General features: G+C 34.9%; 1 protein-coding gene across 7 annotated transcripts in view; it reads right to left on the bottom strand.

Moving 5' to 3' along the window:
- Nucleotides 1-363: 363 nt before the first annotated feature.
- The window catches only part of ZFYVE16 (zinc finger FYVE-type containing 16), a 121,367-nt gene continuing 102,010 nt past the window's right edge, over nucleotides 364-19,720 (bottom strand). For all 7 annotated transcript variants that reach the window (XM_077139309.1, XM_077139306.1, XM_077139303.1 and 4 more), the window contains 4 exons: nucleotides 18,152-18,314; nucleotides 17,343-17,448; nucleotides 15,467-15,634; nucleotides 364-3,500 (listed from right to left, as the gene is read on the bottom strand). In XM_077139309.1, the coding sequence (XP_076995424.1) occupies nucleotides 3,339-3,500; nucleotides 15,467-15,634; nucleotides 17,343-17,448; nucleotides 18,152-18,314 (599 nt within the window). In that variant the 3' untranslated portion in view covers nucleotides 364-3,338. The remainder of the gene's footprint in view (nucleotides 3,501-15,466; nucleotides 15,635-17,342; nucleotides 17,449-18,151; nucleotides 18,315-19,720) is intronic.

The following is a 19,720-nucleotide window of genomic DNA, read 5'->3' on the forward strand; positions in this document are numbered from 1 at the left end:
AGTGTCTAGAAAAAGTAAAAATTTAAGATATACCTTAAAAAAAACCCTGAGAACTATTATGGGAATTAGAATTTTGTTATGAGAAATAGTCTTGCTGAAATATATATTTATAATTTCAGTAAGAGATTTTCTTCTTGTCTTTCTGCAATTAAGGCATCAAGTAAAAGTAATTTGACAGAAGCAATGAAACATTTCATAGAAGCAATGAAGCCTTTAAGATGCTAAATATAAATCACATAACCCAAAGTAACTTAGGTGAAATTGTATTCTTCAGTGTAGATAGCATGCTACATTTTGTGTAAGAAATGAGGGAGGAAACAAGAACATACACTTCTATTTGAGGGAGGAAATAAGAATATACACTTCTTTTTTTTTTTTTTTTTTAACATGGGCAGGCACCGGGAATCGAACCCGGGTCCTCGGGCATGGCAGGCAAGTATTCTTACCTGCTGAGCCACCGTGGCCTGCCCAAGAATATATACTTCTATTTGAGGGAAGAAATAAGAATATCCACTTCTATTTGCTGCTACTGCAGCCAAACTTTAGGAAGACGCTCAAGAGGCTAATAAAAGGACTGCTTGTCAAGGTCAAGGAGTGGGAAGAACAAGATACATGCAGACAAGGTGGGAGCAAAGCTTATTTGATAGTTTTTAAAATATTTGTCTTCATCTTTTAACCATGTACATATAAGAAACATTTTTTAAAAGTCACAAAGGGAAAAAAAATGAAAACCCAGTCTGTGTTGGAGATTTCTGGCTTAGATATTTTCTTTTAAAATTTTAATCACATTATCAAAGCTATGCTTGTTATTAAAAAAAGAAAAATTCTGGTCTTTATTCATAAAACAATACCCAAATCTATACTATAAAACTTGAGCTGTTTAGACACCACCGTCAGGCTACTACTTTATGATTAAAATTATAATGTGAGATATTCATACAAAACCAAAGACTGGGTTAAGGTAGATTGCCTTAAAAAAAAAGAGATTTAGTTTTTCTACATATTACCTTCTTTTCAACTCCGGCTTTAAAAAAAGTTTTAAACAAGTTTCACACTTACTATCTAACAGGCTGGAACGTGCCTACTCATCACCGGTAGGGCTATCCTCTTAGGTTGTTTTCCAACCATCTAGTCAAGATTCATATCTTTATTACAGCGATTACCTCTACTATATAATAGTTATCTATTTCACCTATTTACCTCCAAGAGGGAAAGGATCTATTTTATTCATTTTTCAACCAAAGGAGTCTTAATAAAGTGCTTTGCACACAGCAAGTACACAAATACACACAATATTTGTTGGAATGATGCATAAATCAAATAGACTACATTTTACTTTGTATTTCAAATTTCAGAGAGAGTAGTAGTAAAAGGGTAAGATCAAAAATATATCACTGCACACTGAGTACAAAGAACCATTCTATTTCTTCAATTTAAGCACCAATGTGAAAAACATGACCATTTTGATGAATGACTATATTGTACATCTATAAAGAACACTTCAAAATGTGCCTCCAAATGTCAGGCACATAGTTCCAATTATTATTGAATATAGATATTTTAGGAAAACTAACCCAAAGCTATTTGATCATGGGATGAGCCTTCCACCATTTAGTTATTTTAAGGTAAAATGTATATTCACAGATTGCACAATTACTTATACCTCAAAATAAAAACACACTACATAAATAAAACACAAATTGAGTTTCATATGCAATTGTTTTTATCTTGTACCATTTAAATAGACTTCAGAAGTTATTACATGTTGCCATTTTATTTAATATCTGCAACATTCTGCATTGCTTATGAAGTAGTGACTTGCAAAGGTTGATATTCTCTTCCGCATTGTCTTTGGCTAGTACTATGGATGTGATTCAGTAGGAATCATATGCCTAAACTGATTTAGGTTCTCGGTCTCTTCTAGCCTGAGCTTTCAGATCCTGAGTTATAATTTTGACTTGGTTTTCAAGGTGCGCTACCTTTGTGAATATTTTTCTCAAAACAGGGCTAGTTAGAACAGTTTCTTTTTCTTGAGATATACAAGGAGTGTTTTTGATACAAAAACATACATATATTTCATGTAAGAGTAAAAAAGCATAAAGAAATTAGTAGATTTTATATAAATTAAATGATGGGACTAACTAAAATATGCCCTTTCCTTTTTTTTCCCATTTGAAGTAAAAGAGGAAAGTTCTGTAACAGTTTCTGACACTTGACCAAAGTTCAAAGGACCTCTAATTTAGGCACAGATATCATGTGTACTTCAAATATATAGCTGAACTGACATTAATATCCTGTATTAAAAATAAATACCATATAAAGAATTTAAAGTATGCAAAAGTAATTAGTTCATTATAATTTATATTTAATAGACTTATGGCAATGAAAATATGCAGTGATGCCAAGAAATTTTTAAGGATTAAAGTAGAAGTAAAAGAAACCTTGCTTGGGCTTCATTTATTGCTACACAATGACTACTTCAAGGGTCATCTGGCCTGTCGTCAATTACTATTAGAAATGGTAAATTCAGCAGTATACTCTGTAAAGAAAAGAGGGAAATAATGTACTGCAATACAAAAATATTACCTATTTATAAATTATTAAAGATTTATAAAACACATACTGAATCATATGTTCTCTCTATAAAACAATCTACATAAATATAGAAGCACAAGGTCCTGAAGTACCCACAATTATTTTACGAATACCCATTTAATCAGGAAAAATCATATGTATGCATATATGTATATAAAATAATTTGAGAAAAAAAGGCAAAATTTTGAGTTCAATCCAATTAGAGTTCTCTAATCATGGAGGTCGGTCTCCACTCCAATTATACAAATAAATTATCTGCTTTATTAAAAAATGTATCATATAAGTCTAAGATCTGGAAACTGGTCTGTGCCATTGAAATACATTTCTAACAGACTTAGAAACCAGCAATCTAATTGGCATATACACAAAACAGATATTTCCCTCATAAGGTTACATCTGAAAAGAGCCTTCATTAAACCGTTATTGGCATAAAGAGGTAAACCTAGGTGCAGATACTTTGGTTTAGCATTTAAATGAAACAGTAAATGCTACAAATTTCTTAAAGACAGAAGAAATCTTTGTCTTTTTAGTACTTGTATTAATTGTAAAGCTTCAAAAACTGTGAATCCCTTAAATTTTTAGAGTTTTAAATATTGTGCTAATGATTTAAAAAGATCATTTCTGCCTAAAAAGCAAAGCTTACATGTTTCAAACACTGAACATATTTACTTTTAATATTTGTGGCATTTTAGCTTTAGTGTTGGAGTTAGTTCTAAGAAACCAGTTTATAATATATCCTTTCACTAAAAAAGATTTTCTATAATGAAAAACACTAATTCTATTTCTAATGGTAAACTAGTAGAGTTGGAGGTTCCACCATGGATCACAGGGATCAGAGCACTATCGAGAGCGTTCAGATAATGCTGAGGAAGAAGTTGGCCTTCAGATCCTGCCTGAAATTCAACCTGAAAAAAAAAAATCTTGGTAAGGCAACTCTAGAAGATGAGTAATCTTGGTTAGCTCAGCAGATGAATATAAAATAATTAAAATATTCAAAAATACCATTTATGTAAGCATGTTAATAAAATACTTGTTTTATTTATAGAATGTTATACATTCTACCATAGTTTTTTAATCCATCTACTATGTAAATTATAATTGTACTTCCCACAGATAACATAAAAATAAAAAAACACACAACTTCGTATTTTAGGTTTCTTCTCCACTAGAGGGCTGAAGCTTTGAATAATTACTAACGACTTAAAATTCCATAGAATTAAAAAATAATCTGCTTATAACACTTCAAATTAAGTTGGTATCAGAGCAAATGAGATTGTTACATATTTAGGATGTTAAATATGTCCCATGGTGACCACAAAGAAAATACAGGAGAAAATGCAAACTCAGAGACAGAAAGTAGAATACAGGTTACCAAGAGTGGGGGCAAGGGCAATGGAAAGTTAATGAAAAGTGAATTTAGGGTTTCTGTTTGAGTGAAAGTAAAGTTCTAGTAACGGATGGTGATCAGGGTACTGCAACATTGTGAATGTGCTTAATCCTACTAAATGTTATGCTTGGTGTGCTGGTTTGAAAGGAATTACGTACCCTAGAAAGGTCATGTTTTAATCCTAATCAATCATGTGGGAACAACGGTTTCTTCTAATTCTTATTTGTACTATAGGTTGGAACTTGTTAGGTTATCATCACAGAGATGTGACTCAATCAGTTGTGGGTATTAAACTTGATTAGATGGAGACGTGTCTCCACCATGGGTCTTGATTAGTTTACTGGAATCCTATAAAAGAGGAAATATTTTGAAGAAAGCCTCAGAACACTGCGGAACCACGAAGCAGAGAGTCTACCAGCCAGTGACTTTGGGAGAAGAATAAGGAAAATGCCTCCTGGGGAGCTTCATGAAACAAGAAGCTGGAAGAGAAAGCTAGCAGACTTCCCCATATAACTGTCCAGCCAAGAGAGACATCCTGAACGTTACTGGACTTCCTAAACCAAGGTATCTTTCCTTGGATGCCTTAGATTGGACATTTATATAGACTTGTTTTGATATGGCAATTTCACAGCCATAGAACCGTAAACTAGCAACTTATTAAATCCCCCCTTTTAAAGCCGTTCTGTATATTGCATTCCAGCAGCTAGGAAACTAGAACACTTGGGAAGGGTTGGGATTGGAAAATTAATGTTGTATATATGTTTCCACAATTTAAAAAAGAGAGAAAGAAAGAGAAACAAAAGAGATGATTACAATCAAATGCAATATGTGATACTGGATGGAACCTAAGAATGGAGGAGAAAAGTTTCAAAAGAACATTACTGGGATTACTGGGACATGAGGAAAAACTGGAACAACGATTGTAAGCTTTATATCAATGTTAAATTGCTTCAACTTGATAACTGCACTTAAAGTTGCTACATGAGTGAATATCCTTATTTGTGGGAAATGTATATGGAATTCAGTACAGTGTATGCAACCTGCATACAGACAGATTGAAGACAGAATAATATGGCAAAGTGCAAAAGGTGAGTCTGATTATATGGGGGAGTGGGAGTGGGTTAGAATTCTCTGCGTTAGGTTTATATTATTTTTGTGACTATCCTGCATGTTTGAAATTACTTCAAAATAAAAAGTTAAAAAAAACTTCAAATTTGTTGTTGGGTTTAATACTGAGCTGGGTGAAAATTAAATTTTAATACAATTGACTCAAAATGGAAACATTCACAGTGCTTACTCTAATAACAATTATAAGAAGGTTCTTGGAAAAGTGACTTTTAAAAGTGACTTGAGTCTGTCAAATGTTAAAGAGAAGCAGAAAATCCTGAAAGTGACAAGAGAAAAACAATCTACTACATACAAGGGAAACCATGTAAGACTGAGTTCAGACTACTCAACGAGCACTACGGAGGTGGGAAGACAGTGGTATGATATATTCAAGATCCTGAAAGAAAGACTTCCAGCTGTCCTTCAAAACTGAGGGTTAGATTAAAATTTTCACAGACAAACAAAGGCTGAGAGAACATGTCAACAACAGACAGCCCCACAAAAAATACTAAAGGGAGTTCTGTCGGCTGTAAAAAAAGACTGGAGAGGGAGGTCTGGAGGAAGGCACAGAATTGAAGAGTACCAGTAAGGGTAACTTAAAGGATAAAAAAAAGAAACAGGGAAAACAGTATATAGATCTGACAAATAAAATCCAAAGGATAAGATGGTAGATTTAAGAAATGCCTTTTCAGTAATAACTTTGAATATTAATGACTAAATTTATCAATTAAAATATACAGACTGGCAGAATGGATTAAGAAATATAATCCAGCTTTACGCTGCTTACAAGAGACTCATCTAAGACACACGGATACAAACAGATTTAAACTGAAATGATGGAAAAAGATGTTCTATCAAGCTATAACCAAAAGAAAGCAGGAACAGCTATACTAATATCAGAAAAAATAGACTTTAAATATAAAGATATCCTAAGAGACATTATATAGTAGTAAAAGGGAAAATTAACCAAGAAATAACAATCATAAATGTCTATGTTCCCAATCAAGGAGCTCCAAAGTACATGAGACAGACATTGGCAAAACTGAAGGGAAAAAAAAGACACTTCAATAATAATAGTAGGTGAATTGAATATACCACTCTCCTCTATAGACAAAACAATCAGAGGATAAATAGGGAAATAGAGAACTTAAACAATTTGATAAATGAATTAGACCTAACAGACATATAAATAGGTCATTTCACTATTCTTCTTTAATACACCAGGATACACATTCTTCTTTAATATACCTGGAATGTTCTCCAGGATAGAGTATGTGCTGGGGCACAAAACAGATCTTTATAAATTTAAAAACACTGAAATTATTCAAAGCACTTTCTCTGATCACAATAGAATGAAGCTGGAAATTAATAACCACCAAACAACAAGAATTTTCACAAATATATGGAGATTAAATAACATATCCTTAAACAATGAGTAGGTCAAAGAAGAAATTGCTGTAGAAATCAGTAGCTATCTGGAGGTGAATGGAAACAAGAATACTACATATTAGACTTATAGGATATGGCCAAAAGCTGTACTGAGAGGGAAACTGATTGCCCTAAATGCGTATATTAAAAAAAGAAGAGTGTGCAAAAATTGAGGACATAATTGCTCATTTGGAGGAACTTGAGAAAGAACAGCAAACTAACTCCAAAGCAAATAGAGGAAGAGAAACAACAAAGATTAAAGCACCATTAAATGAATGGGAGAACAAAAGAACAATAGAAAGAATCAATAAAACCAAAAGTTGATTCTTTGAGAAAATCAATAAAATAGATGAGCTACTAGCAAGGCAGCCAAAGAAAAAAGAGGATGCAGATATACAAAATCATAAATAAGAGGGGGCATCATTACCACAAACCCTGAAGAATTAAAAAAAAAAATCATGAGGATATTATGAACAACTATATGCCAAAAACTAGACAGCTTAGATGAAATCGACAAATTCCTGAAAACACACAAACAAGCTACAATGACTCAAGAAGAAACAGAAGATTTCAACAAACCAATCACAAGTAAAGAGAAATAATCAATCATCAAAAATCTTCCCACAAAGAAAAGGCCAGGGCCAGATGGCTTCACGGGGTAATTTTATGAAACATTCCATAACACCAATCCTGCTCAAACTTTTCCAAAAAACTGAGCAAAAAGGAATATTGCCTAATTCATTTTACAAAATTAACATCAATTTAATATAAAAGAGGTAAAGATGCTAGAAGAAAGGAATACTACAGAACAATCTCCCTAATGAACATAGATGCAAAAATTCTCAACAAAATATCAGCAAATTGCATGCAATAGCACATTAAAAGAATTATACACCACAACCAAGAGGGGTTTATACCACGAACGCAAGCATAGTTCAACACAAGAAAATCAATTAATGTAGTATAGTACATTAACAATTCAAAAGGGAAAAATCAATTCAAAAGGAAAAAAACATCTCAATTAATGTTGAAAAAGCGTTTGACAAAATTTGACATCCTTTTCTGATAAAAACACTTCAGAAGGTAGGAATCAAAGGTAACTTCCTCAGTATGATGAAGGGCATATATGGAAAGCCCGTAGCCTGCATCATACTCAATGGTGAGCGACTGAAAGCTTTCCCCCTAAGACTGGGAACAAGTCAAAGATGCCTTCTGTCAACTATTATTCAACACTGTACTAGAAGTTCCAGCTAGAATAATCAGGCAGGAAAAAGAAACAAAATGCATCCAAATTGGAAAAGAAGAAGTAAAATTTTCATTATTTGCAGATGACATGATACTATACTTGGAAAATCCTGAGAAATCTACAACAAAGTTACTTGGGCTAATATACTCAGCAAGGTGGCAGGATATAAAATTAATGTGTGAAGTCACTAATATGTCTATACACAAGCAATAATCTAACTGAGGAGCCAATTAAGGAAAAAATACCATTCAAAAGAGTAACTAAAAGAACCAAGTATCTAGGAATGAACTTAACGAGGGATGTAAAGGACTTGAACACAGAGAATTATATAACATTGCTAAAGGAAATCAAAGATGATCTAAATAGGTATCAAGACATTCCATCCTCATTAATGGGAAGGTTAAATGTAGTTAAGATACCATTCTACCCAAACTGATCTATAGGTTCAATGCAGTACCAACCGAAATTCCAATAACCTACTTTGAGGACTTATAAAAGCTAGTTACCAAATTCATATGGAAGGGAAAGAGACCCCGAGTAGTTAAAAGCAGCCTAAAAAGGAAGAATGAAGTGGGAGCCCGATTTTAAAATTTATTATAAAGCCACAGTGGTCAAAACAGCATGGTACTGACATAAAGACAGAAGTATTGGTCAATGGAATAGAATCAACAACACAGACATAGACCACCAAATCTATGGTAAACTGATCTTTGACAAGGCCCCCAAATCCACTGAACTGGGACAACATAGTCTTTTCAATCAATGGGCATGGGAGAACTGGATCAATAGCTAGAAGAATGAAAGAGGACCCTCTTCTTACATCCAATTTGTTGGGAAAAATATTTGGAAATCACACATTGGGTCAAAGTTTGATATCCTGTACACATAAAGAAATCATATATCTCAACAACAAAAGAACAAACAAGGCAACTATAAAATGGGCTAAATAGGCATTTTTCTGAAGAGCAAAAACAGATGGCTCAAAAGCACGTGAAGAGATGCTCATTTTCATTAGCCATAAGGAAAATGCAGATCACGACTACAATAAGATACTACCTCACACCTATAAGAATGGCTACTATTAAGTAAACAGGAAACTAAAAATGTTGGACAAGATGTGGAGAAACTGGGACACTTATGTGGTATTGTATAATGGTACAGCTGCTATGGAAGAGTTTGGTGGTTCCTCGGAAAACTAAATATTGATTTGCTCTATGATCCATTACTTGGTATATATCCAGAAGAGCTGAAAGCAATGACAGAAACAGATATTTGCACATCAATATTCATAGCAGCATTATCACAATCGCCAAAGATGGAAAAGATCCAAATGCTCATCAACAGAGGAGTACATTAACAAAATGCATATAGACATACAATGGAATATTATACAGCAGCAGTAAGATGAAATGATGGCCTGAAGCACATGACAAGATGAGTGAGCCTTGAGGACATAATGCTGAGTGAAATACACCAGACACGAAAGGACAGATACTGTATGATTCTACTTTTATGACCATGGTAAAGGTAAAATCAGAGGCTTATAATACAGAATATAGGGGACCTAGAGACACAGAAGCTTGAGATGGGTGAATAGTTTGCTAATAAAGTTGAGCTCAAATGTAAGGAAGTAGATAGAAGTGAAGGCAGTTCACTAGTGGGTCTATAAGTAATATTATCATATTGAAGGTGAATATGATTTAAAGGGGTTGTAAGGACTCTTGTGTCCCACTGATAATGCTACAAATATAAATAAGTTGTTGCATGAACTACTGCAAAGGTATGAATCTTATACCAAGAGTGTACAATTTCTGTTTATAGGGGGCAAACTGCTATTGCATGCTATGTGCTGTGTTTAACAGGAAAACATCAACAGTACCACAGCAATACCAGGGGTACATAAATGGGAAAGGTACAAGAGTTAGGGGGAGGTTTGGATTTTCTATTTGGTAAGGGTGTGTTTAATGGGAACAATCATTGGGAACAATGATTTTATCTAAAATCGAGAGTGTTGATGCACTGTTGATTTTAAGATGATAAATATGAGGCCAGTAGATGGATGTGGCTGACAGATGCACTGACTGAGAATTAGATTGGTGAATGATGGTGTATACATATGATAGAACATTGTGCTGCTAAAAAAAGGAATGAAGTTGTGAGGCATACAGTAATGCAAATGAACCTGTGGGACATTTGGTGAGGCTAAATAAGCCAGAAACAAAAGAGCAAATATTATATGATCTCATTTAGAAAATACTTACAAGAAAACTGGGACCTCGACTGTAAGCTCTTTTAGCAGTCACATTTATTCCGGAGTGGTAATTGTTATTTCTGGATTTTGAAAGGCTGTTTTATATATGGATAACCTGGTATATAGAGATAAGAACAAAGCTGACCAGGTCGGGATGAAGGTAATTCAGAATACAGGGGTAAGAAAGACATTGTCTGTAGTTTTGAACTTCACCTACTCTTTGAGACCAAAGAAAGAAAGGTTTATTTTGTCCAGAAAACAAATGTTCTATAGCACATATCTAACTCAACCTGTCTGGATAGATCAGTTAAACAATTCAAAGCCAGGGAGCCCAGAATAAGAATGAGGGCCTTCAATTCTGAATAGCTTTACGTATTGCCTGGATACATCCCAGAGTATATTAAGCAGATACTCAAAAAGTATTCGCAAAGTCCCCTGAGGGATGGGAGAAAAATATATAACTATGAAATTTTACCTCTGGAGAAACCCCAGATACTGTGTCAAATATTAGGGACACCCAAATCAATAAGTCAAGCCCTTGATCTTGATGCTTACTTTTTTTTGTATGCTGTATGGTGGGGTCACATTTCATTCTTTCACCATGTGAGCATCCCGTTATTGTGGCACCATTTGTTGAACATTTTTGTTGGTTGGTTTGTTTGTTTTTTGGGAAGTACATGGGCTGGGAATTGAACCCAGGTCTCCCACACAGCAGGTGAGAATTCTACCAGTGAACTACCCTTGCACCCCCTTGAGGCTTACTTTCATGAAGCTCATGTATGTAGCTGAGAAGCTTAGCCTACCTATCAGTATGCCTAAGAATCACATCTGGAGACCTCTTTTGTTGCTAAGATGTGGCCCTGCTCTCTCTAAGCCCAACTCTGCAATTGAAACCATTGCCCTCCCCACTATGTGGGACATGACTTCCAGGGGTGAAAGTCTCCCTGGTGGCATGGGAGATGACTCCCAGGGATGAGCCTGGCCCTGGCACCATGGGATCAACAATGCCACCCTGACCAAAAGGGGGAAAAGAAGTGCAACAAATAAGGTATCAGTGGCTGAGAGAGTTCAAAAAGAGTTGAGAGGCTACTCTGGAGGTCACTCTTAAGCAAGCTTCAGTTAGACACTGCTATCTACCATAACTTGGCATACCCCAACCAAAACCATTCCTCTCAAACCTAAAGAATACCTAAGGCAGTATATAAGATTCTACAAAAATTCAGTACACTAGGGTAACTTTCCAGAAACCTACAACCTCCAGATGGTTCCCTGCATCAGATAAGTCCTGAAACCTAGAGGGTCTAGCCTCTCCAGAACATCAGCTAGTTCCATCTCACTACCCTGTATTACTGACAGCCCCTTCCAACATGACAAAGTTAAAATGGGCATATCCCAAATACCTCTAAAGACTGGGAGAAAGATCAAAGGTGAAGTTATACAGAGAAGGTAGGGTTTAACAAATGAGTATGATAGCTGAATCATTACATTGATAATCTTTTAGTCTCCAGTACCATAGAACAGCTACTAAGTAAAAGCCTAAAATTGTGGAATTGTAACTCATACTAAACTCTGAAATCTGTTCTACAACAGATTGTTACAATGTACTTTGAAATTAATTGCTTTTTTGTATGTTACTTTTCACAAAAAAAAGCAAAAAGAAAAAGAGGAGGAGGAGTATAACAGAGAAGATAGAATTTAACAAATGAGTGTGACTGCTGAACCATTACATTCATATTTCTTCCAGTCTCCAGTGTCTTGGAGCAGTTAGAATAAAAACTGTGGAACTGTAACCCATACCAAACGTCAAAATCCATTCTATAACTACTATTAAAATGTACTTTAATATTTATTGGGGTTTTTTTTGTATATATGTTATATTTCACAATAAAAGAAATTTTTAAAAAAGTGACTTGAAAACAACTTCCTCTTTCCTATTGGAACGTGTGTGTAACACATTCTAGATGGAGAAATGCAAACCTTATATATGAAACTTGCTCATGTTTAGATTAACCATCTTAATGATGAACCTACTTTGAAAATGTACTATATTGAATGTTGAAAACAGGAACAAAATGAATATATCTATCAGATATTATCTGAAAGTTCACAGAAAAATAAACGGCTCTTACATGTAAGATGATCATCATCACCCATTATAAGAGAAATGCACCTTAAAATAATCCATCATTTTCACCTGTCAAATTGCCAAAGTTAAAAAACATGATTTCACAGTGCTCTGATAAGAATGTGGGGAAAGAACTCCCTCACAAATTGGTGGTGGAAAACATAATATATCCTCTATTCAGGGCATTTAGTAATAGCTATTGAATATATACTTGAACCTGGCAATTCTATTTTTAGGAATTTTTCTTATGAATATACAGGTATACCTCATTTTATCATGCTCTGCTTTATTGTGCTTTGTAGATACTGTGGTTTTTTTTTTTTACAAATTAAAGGTTTGTGGCAACCCTGCATCGAGTAAATCTACTGGTGCCATTTTTCCAAAAGCATGTGGAAATTTCTGTCACATTTTGGGAATTCTCACAATATTTCAAACCTTTTCATTATTATTATATCTGTTATGGTAATCTGTGATCAGTGATCTTTATATGCTACTACTGTCATTGTTTTGGGGTGTCATGAACTATGCCCATTTAAGACAGCAAACTTAAATGATAAATTTGTATGCTTGAACTGTTCCACTAAACTGATCATTCCCTCATCTCTCTCCCTATCCTTGGCCCTCCCTATTCCCCGAGAAACAGTAGTATTGAAATTAGGCCAATTAATAACCCTACAATGGCCTCTAAGTGTTCAAGTGAAAGGAAGAAGCGTTCATCTCTCACTTTAAACAAAAGCTAGAACTGATTTGGCTTAGTGCGGAAGGCATGTCAAAAGGCAAGACAGGTCAAAAGCTAGGCCTCTTGCACCAGTTAGCCTAGTTGTGAATGCAAAGGAAAAGTTCTTGAACAAATTTTACAGTGCTACTTCAGTGAACACACAAATGGTAAGTGAAACAGCTTTTTGTGGTCTCAATAGAAGAACAAACCAGCCACAACATTCTTCATTCCTTAAGCCAAAGCTCACTCCAGAGCAAGGCCCTAACTCTATTTCTATGGAGGCTGAGAGAGGTGAGGAAGCTGTTAAAGAAGTTTGAAGCAGCAGAGATTGGTTCATGAGGCTTAAAGAAAGAGGCCATTTCCATAACATAAAAGTGCAAGATAAAGCTGTAAGTGCTGATGTAGAAGCTGCAGCAAGTTATCCAGAAGATCTAACTAAGCCAATTGATGAAAGTGGCTACACTAAACAGCAGATTTCGATTTAGATGAAATAGCCTTATATTGGAAAGTGATACCATCTACAACTTTCATAGCTAGAAAGAAGTCAATGCCTGGTTTCAAAGCTTCAAAGGACAGGCTGATTCTCTTGTAAGGGGCTAATGCAGCTGGTGACTTTAAGTTGAAACCATGGCTCAGTTATCATTCTAAAAATCCTAGTGCTCTTAAAATTAGGCTAATCTCTGTCTGTACTCTATAAATGGAATAAAGCCTAGATGACAGCATATCTGTTTACAAAATGGTTTACTGAATATTTGATGCCCACTTTTGAGATGTATTCCTCAGAAATAAATATTCTTTTCAAAATAGCAGCACTCAGTGATAACGTGCCTGGTCATCCAAGAGCTCTGATGGAGATGAATGAAATTAATATTGTTTTCAAGTTTGCTACAACAGCATTCATTCTGCAGCCCATGGATCAAGGAGTCGTTTCAATTTTGAACTCTTATTATTTGACAAATAAAATTTTTTTAAGCTATAGCTGCCATAGATTCCTCTGATGGATCTGGGCAAAGTAAATCGAAAACCTTCTGGAAAGGATTTACCATTCTAGATGCCATTAAAAACATTCATAATTCATGGGAGGAGGTCAAAATAGTAATGTGAACAGTAGTTTGGAATAAGTTGATTCCTACCCTCATGGATGACTCTGAGGGGTTCAAGTCTTCAATGGAAGAAGTAACTATAGATTTAGTAGAAAGAGCAATGACCTAAAATTAGAAGTGGCATCCTTTGATAAATTTTAATGGACAAGGAGCTGTTTCTCATGGTTGAGCAAGGAAGTGGTTTCTTGAGACAGAATCTACTCCAGGTGAAGATGCTGTACGCAAGGAAGTGGTTTCTTGAGATAGAATCTACTCCAGGTAAAGATGCTGTACACATCGTTGAAATGACAGTAGAGGATTTAGGATATTACATAAACTTAGTTAATAAAGCAATGACAAGGTCTGAGAGGACTGACTCCAATTTCGAAATAAGTTCTATTATGGGTAAAATGCCCCCAAACAGCACTGCATGCTACAGAGAAATCTTTTATGAAAGGAAGAGTCAATCATAACGGCAAACTTCATTGTCTTATTTTAAGAAATTTCCATAGCTACCCCAACCTTCAGCAATTACCACCCTGATCAGTCAGCAGCCATCCGCATCCAGGCAAGACCCTCCAACAGCAAAAAGATTTTGACTCACTGAAGGCTCGGATGATGGTTAGTGCTTTTTAGCAATGAAGTATTTTTAAATTGAGGTATGCACATTTCTTTTTTAAAGATATAATGCTATTGCACACTTAACAGACTGTAGTATAGTGTAAGAATGTGTACTAATATGGAATATCTCTGAGACATTTGATGTGAAAGAAGGTAAAAATTGTAAAAGGTGGGTGGGCACAAAAAGGACACGTACTTATTTGCTTGGACATGCATAAAATCACAAAAGAATATATAAGAAATTAGTAACATTAATTGTGTAGGTAGGGAGAAAGGAGTGAGTGAGAGTATGGAGGTGTGCTAAGGGTTTAGGGGAAGAGGTAGAAGGGAGGTCTATTCAGGCTGTTGCCTTACACAACTATAGTGGGACCCATTTACATTTTAGTCTGGAGTGTGAATGTGGAACTTTGGAAATGTTCAATGATGTGGTCCTGTTATGTATACACTCCTGAAGACTTTTCGAATTTTAAAACATGGAAACAAAGAATCTAGAGAATAATTAAACTTACCTATCAGGCAGGACTGGTGTAAGTAAAGGTCAGCAAACAATGGCCTACAGGCTAAATTTGGCTTGCCACCTGTTTTTATAAACAAAGTTCCCCACAATACTCATTTGTTTACATACTGCCTAAGTTAACTTCAGCACTACAATGGCAGAGTTGAGAGACTGTGGCAGAAACCAGCCCACAAGACCTAAATTATTAAACACCTGACCCTCTCTACAGATGATTGCTGATCCCTGTTGTATAGACTAAAGGAGAAAATGTAGGTGAAGTGTGTAGCACACATTTGATACTTGAAAAATTTTAGTTCCTTTCTTTCAACACGAAATAAAACATTAAATAAAAAACTCAGATAATATATAAAACATTAATTTAAAAAATTCACCACAAACATATGCCTCACCATATCAGTGTCAATGGATACTCTGAGTCCAATTTTATTCATCCCATTATTTTTTAGAGTTTTCAGGTGAGGGCACAGAGCAGCACTACAAGCCATGGCTATTTCTTTTGCAAACTGATGAGGAGTTGCAGAAACAGACAAATCCTGGTCCTTCAGAAAGTAGAACACCTGAAATGTATTTATTTAGGAAACTAGTCATGATCAAGATTAAAAGTAACTCTAAAAGTGCAACAATTGTTACTTTCAAGTCAGCCTTGTTAACTTTTAGCACCATGAAATTCACTAGTCAAGAACATTCTGTATCTATAGCCAAATTTGTACAAGAAATGAAAACTTAAAGCCTTGTTAACTCAGTCTAGAGAAGGGTATTAAGGAGTCCATCCTATAAGATCACCAACCAATGAGGATATCTATATAAACTTAACATTAAAGGAATAATGTCCTATCACCTATCATCCTGGTCACTGGTCTAAAGAAGAATCAGGCGAAAATAAGGTTTTAATATTGTTTCCAAAAAAAAAACCCAATCTTCTTATTTTTTGGTATGCTGTACGGTGGGGTCAAATTTCATTCTTTTTCCATGTGAATATTCCATTATTGCAGCACTGTTTGTTGAATTTTTTGTTTGTTTTTGTTGGTTTCTTTGTTTTGGAAAGTGCCTGGGCCCGGAATCAAACAGAGATCTTCCGCATGGCAGGTGAGAATTCTACCACTGAACTACCCTTGCACCTCCCTCCCAATCATTCTTATTGACAATTTACAGTAAGTATTCACATATGAAACAAATTTTTATGTTAGGTTTTTTTTTTGGTAAATACAAACAAAGTGAAAAGAATATGATCAAATGTACAAACAAAGATGACAATGATGCCAAAACTGAACTGCTAACTGGCAGGCAATACCAATATACAATAGCCTGAAATAATCCTATAGACATTCAAGTTTGATATATAAAAGGCAGTATGGCATTAGAATCATTCCAACTAACACTGGAAATTTTCTCCAGTATCAGTATGGGGCATCTTCTGAGTCTTTGCAGGTTGGCACTTATCCATCCAGAGAGTGGTATGTCGGTCCCCTCTCTATGGTTAACCCCAGTTTCTGCTAGTACTTCCCTTTCCCACCTCTCTTCTAGTTTGTTGGGGAACAGACTTTACATTTGGCAACGAAGGGAATTCCATAAACTTGTTATTGCTACAAATTCTTTCTTCAATGAACATGTCTTCAAGTTTTACCTAATTGTTGCATAGCAGTTATAGATTCTGGGCGTGTTTTGTCATCTATAAAAATGCCCTGAAGAGTCCTTAAAAACTGGGTATAATGATCTCTTACTGCCTGCAGCTTTGGACTTTTAGCTAAAATTCTGTGATTGTAAGATGCAACTTTTAATATTCTAAAATAGTACTGTACCCATATTTATAGAGTAATTCCATTTGCAAACCCATGAAGTTGGTGTGAGCTATTAGCTTGTCTTATCTGTCTGGGAAATACAGAATTGAAGATAAACTGGATAAACTTGTTTCTATATGGTGAATACTGCACTGCATCTAGCAAATACCTATACAGCAGAATTAGAAACAGGAAAGAAAGGTCAAATTACTTGTATGTTTACCAAGGTACAAATATTTTTCATATAAAACATGTAATATAAAATATGCTTTAAAAATATTCTTAAATAGATTACATTAAATTTTTCAATGCTTATTTTTAAAAATGGCAGTGTGGAGTGGAGATATTTGTTTCAATGTATAATATAAAAAGTCTAATAAGTTGCACTTAAATATTCAGATATTTGGTTCCACAAAATCTCAGTGTTAAAAAAAATAAAAATATCCAACACAGCATGTAAAAGAAAGGAATCCTCTTTCTCAGTTACCTCAGTACACTTTAACATTTTCTCATCAGTTTCAAAATCTGCTTCCAGTTTTATTTTTTCACTTGGAAATCCTTGTAATGACATGCCATCCACTGGACTGATAACACTACAGAATAAACATAATACAACAGGAATATTAGTAGCAGAATAGTCCCTATGAAATGAATTATTAGTTTAACAAATGGGATGAGGAGAAAAATTGTGGAGGTTAAAAGACTTTAAATAGTCTCCTAACAAAAAAAAAGCTGTCTCATGAATTCAAAAACTCTGTTTTGGAATCCTCCAGCATTAGCCCTCTTCTTCCTTTTTTTGTTCCAGACCTCATAGCTAGTCTCCAAAACACAAAGAAAATGGGTAATTGAAAAGAGGAAGGAGTGGCAGTAATAATCTGCAAGACGTCTTTCTAATGTGCACATTATTAAATTCAGTGGTTCTTATCTACAGTGAATCAATATAATATAAAATAATCACTCAAAGGGAATCTTCTACTCACCAAAAATGGGCACTATATGACTGAAAACGTATTCTGTCATTCTCAGCCTTGATATCTAGCCTACACTGCTACACAATGGTCCTTTGGCCACTGAATAATTTACAGCATCTTGGTCAAGAAAACATATATGAGGTTGGTGCAGTACATACTTGAAAAAAATACTGCATTAATTAATTAGAGTATAAGCTTTTAAATTAATGGTATAACTCTATGCCCATACATAAAATATTTAATTTTATTAACAGGATGTGTTTTAGACTCTGCTCCCCTCCAGCCCCACTAAATCAAATACATTTTAGTAACAAAAAATTCCTACCCTTTGTTTCCTTTGTCTTCAGAATCTACCCAGCAGATGTCCACATACTCTCTCAGGTCAACTGCATCAACTTTCCCACATGTAATTTTAAAGTCTCTTTGCTCTCTCAGAGCTAGCCGCAAGCCATCCATGGTCTCTGGTGTTATTTGTACCATTAAGCCATCTAGAAATCAGAGTTATGTTTCATGTATCTTTTTTTTTTTTAACCAAGTATCAATTCACATGTCTAAGCCATAAAATTTGCTATCAAAGTATGTTTTGTGCAAAGTGTGTTTTAAATCATTTGTTAAAGTATCTTAATAGCTGTTTCCCATTGGGAAATATTTTACAAAGCTAAGGATTCATTTTTTTAGAGGTTAAAATGACAAGGATGAGAATTCTACTTCTAGGCATGATGAAATTACAGGTACCAAATTAGCTCTTTCTGACAACCAACCATGAAACTCAACAAAATGTATGAGAAAATTGCTTTTAGGTACTGGACAACGGGTAGCATAATACTGTGATCCCGAGTAGGAAACTGAAGAGGTATGTCCACAATCACCCAGGCTGTCTGCCTGGGAGCAATTTTGTCACAGTGACCCCATAAGCCCACAATATCCTTTCTGAGTAGAGAACATGAGAAGTAAAGAGTGTGAAAAAGTATGGAATCTGGGAACAGTAGACTGAAGAGGAGGGAACTTCACAGAGGGGTCACCAGAAGACCGTGGAGGTGGGTTCCCTTTAAGTCTTCTGAAATACGGCCGGGGACACACTAACAAGGTGGAACTAGATGAGGTCAACCAAGCTTATTGCAAGGTTGAGAACAGAGATACTAGAAGTCAGGCCATATTGGGGGCTGTTAGTGATCTGAATCAATCAAAGTAGAAAGATATGAATACCTGATTGATAAGCTCCGTAAAGCCAAAATGACAGTCATAACACATTCAGACAACACAGAATTTGGGGATTGAGTCCTGACAAGTTAGAGCGGGTTGGTAAACATCTTAGGCTTTCCACAAATCCATCTTAAAAAAGACTAAAATCAAGCCTATACAAGCTCAAGGGGATCAGCAATTAACATGCTTGCTATAACAAAAGAAAACATTTTTAAGCAAAAGCTAATAGAAACTTGAGTCTTAAAGCATATCAACAATAACAAATATACAACAAATCTTACCTGACAGAAACAGGAAAATATGAACCCCAAGGTAACTGAAATCATCCCTGAGATGGGCAAGATGCTAAATTAAATAAAATTTTAAAACAGCTAATATAAATATATTCATGACCTAAAGGAAAATACATTTAAAGAATGAAAAGCAATAATAGGCTAAATGAAAAATCTGATTAAAAAAAGATCTTAATGAGAAAGAGAAGTTGGAAAAAGGACCAAAACAGAATTTCAGTATAGAGAAGTGCAATTTAACCGAAATGAAAACCTCAATGGATAGGCTTAACTATTAATTATTAAGTTACATACTCTATGATGTTACATATAAGAATCAGAGAACATGAAGATCAATAAAAATTATCTAATCTGAAGATCATAGAGAAAAAGACTGGAGAAAAATGAGCAAAGCCTCAAGG

The sequence above is a fragment of the Tamandua tetradactyla genome, chromosome 21, assembly GCF_023851605.1.
Source record: "Tamandua tetradactyla isolate mTamTet1 chromosome 21, mTamTet1.pri, whole genome shotgun sequence".
Classification (NCBI taxonomy): domain Eukaryota; kingdom Metazoa; phylum Chordata; class Mammalia; order Pilosa; family Myrmecophagidae; genus Tamandua; species Tamandua tetradactyla.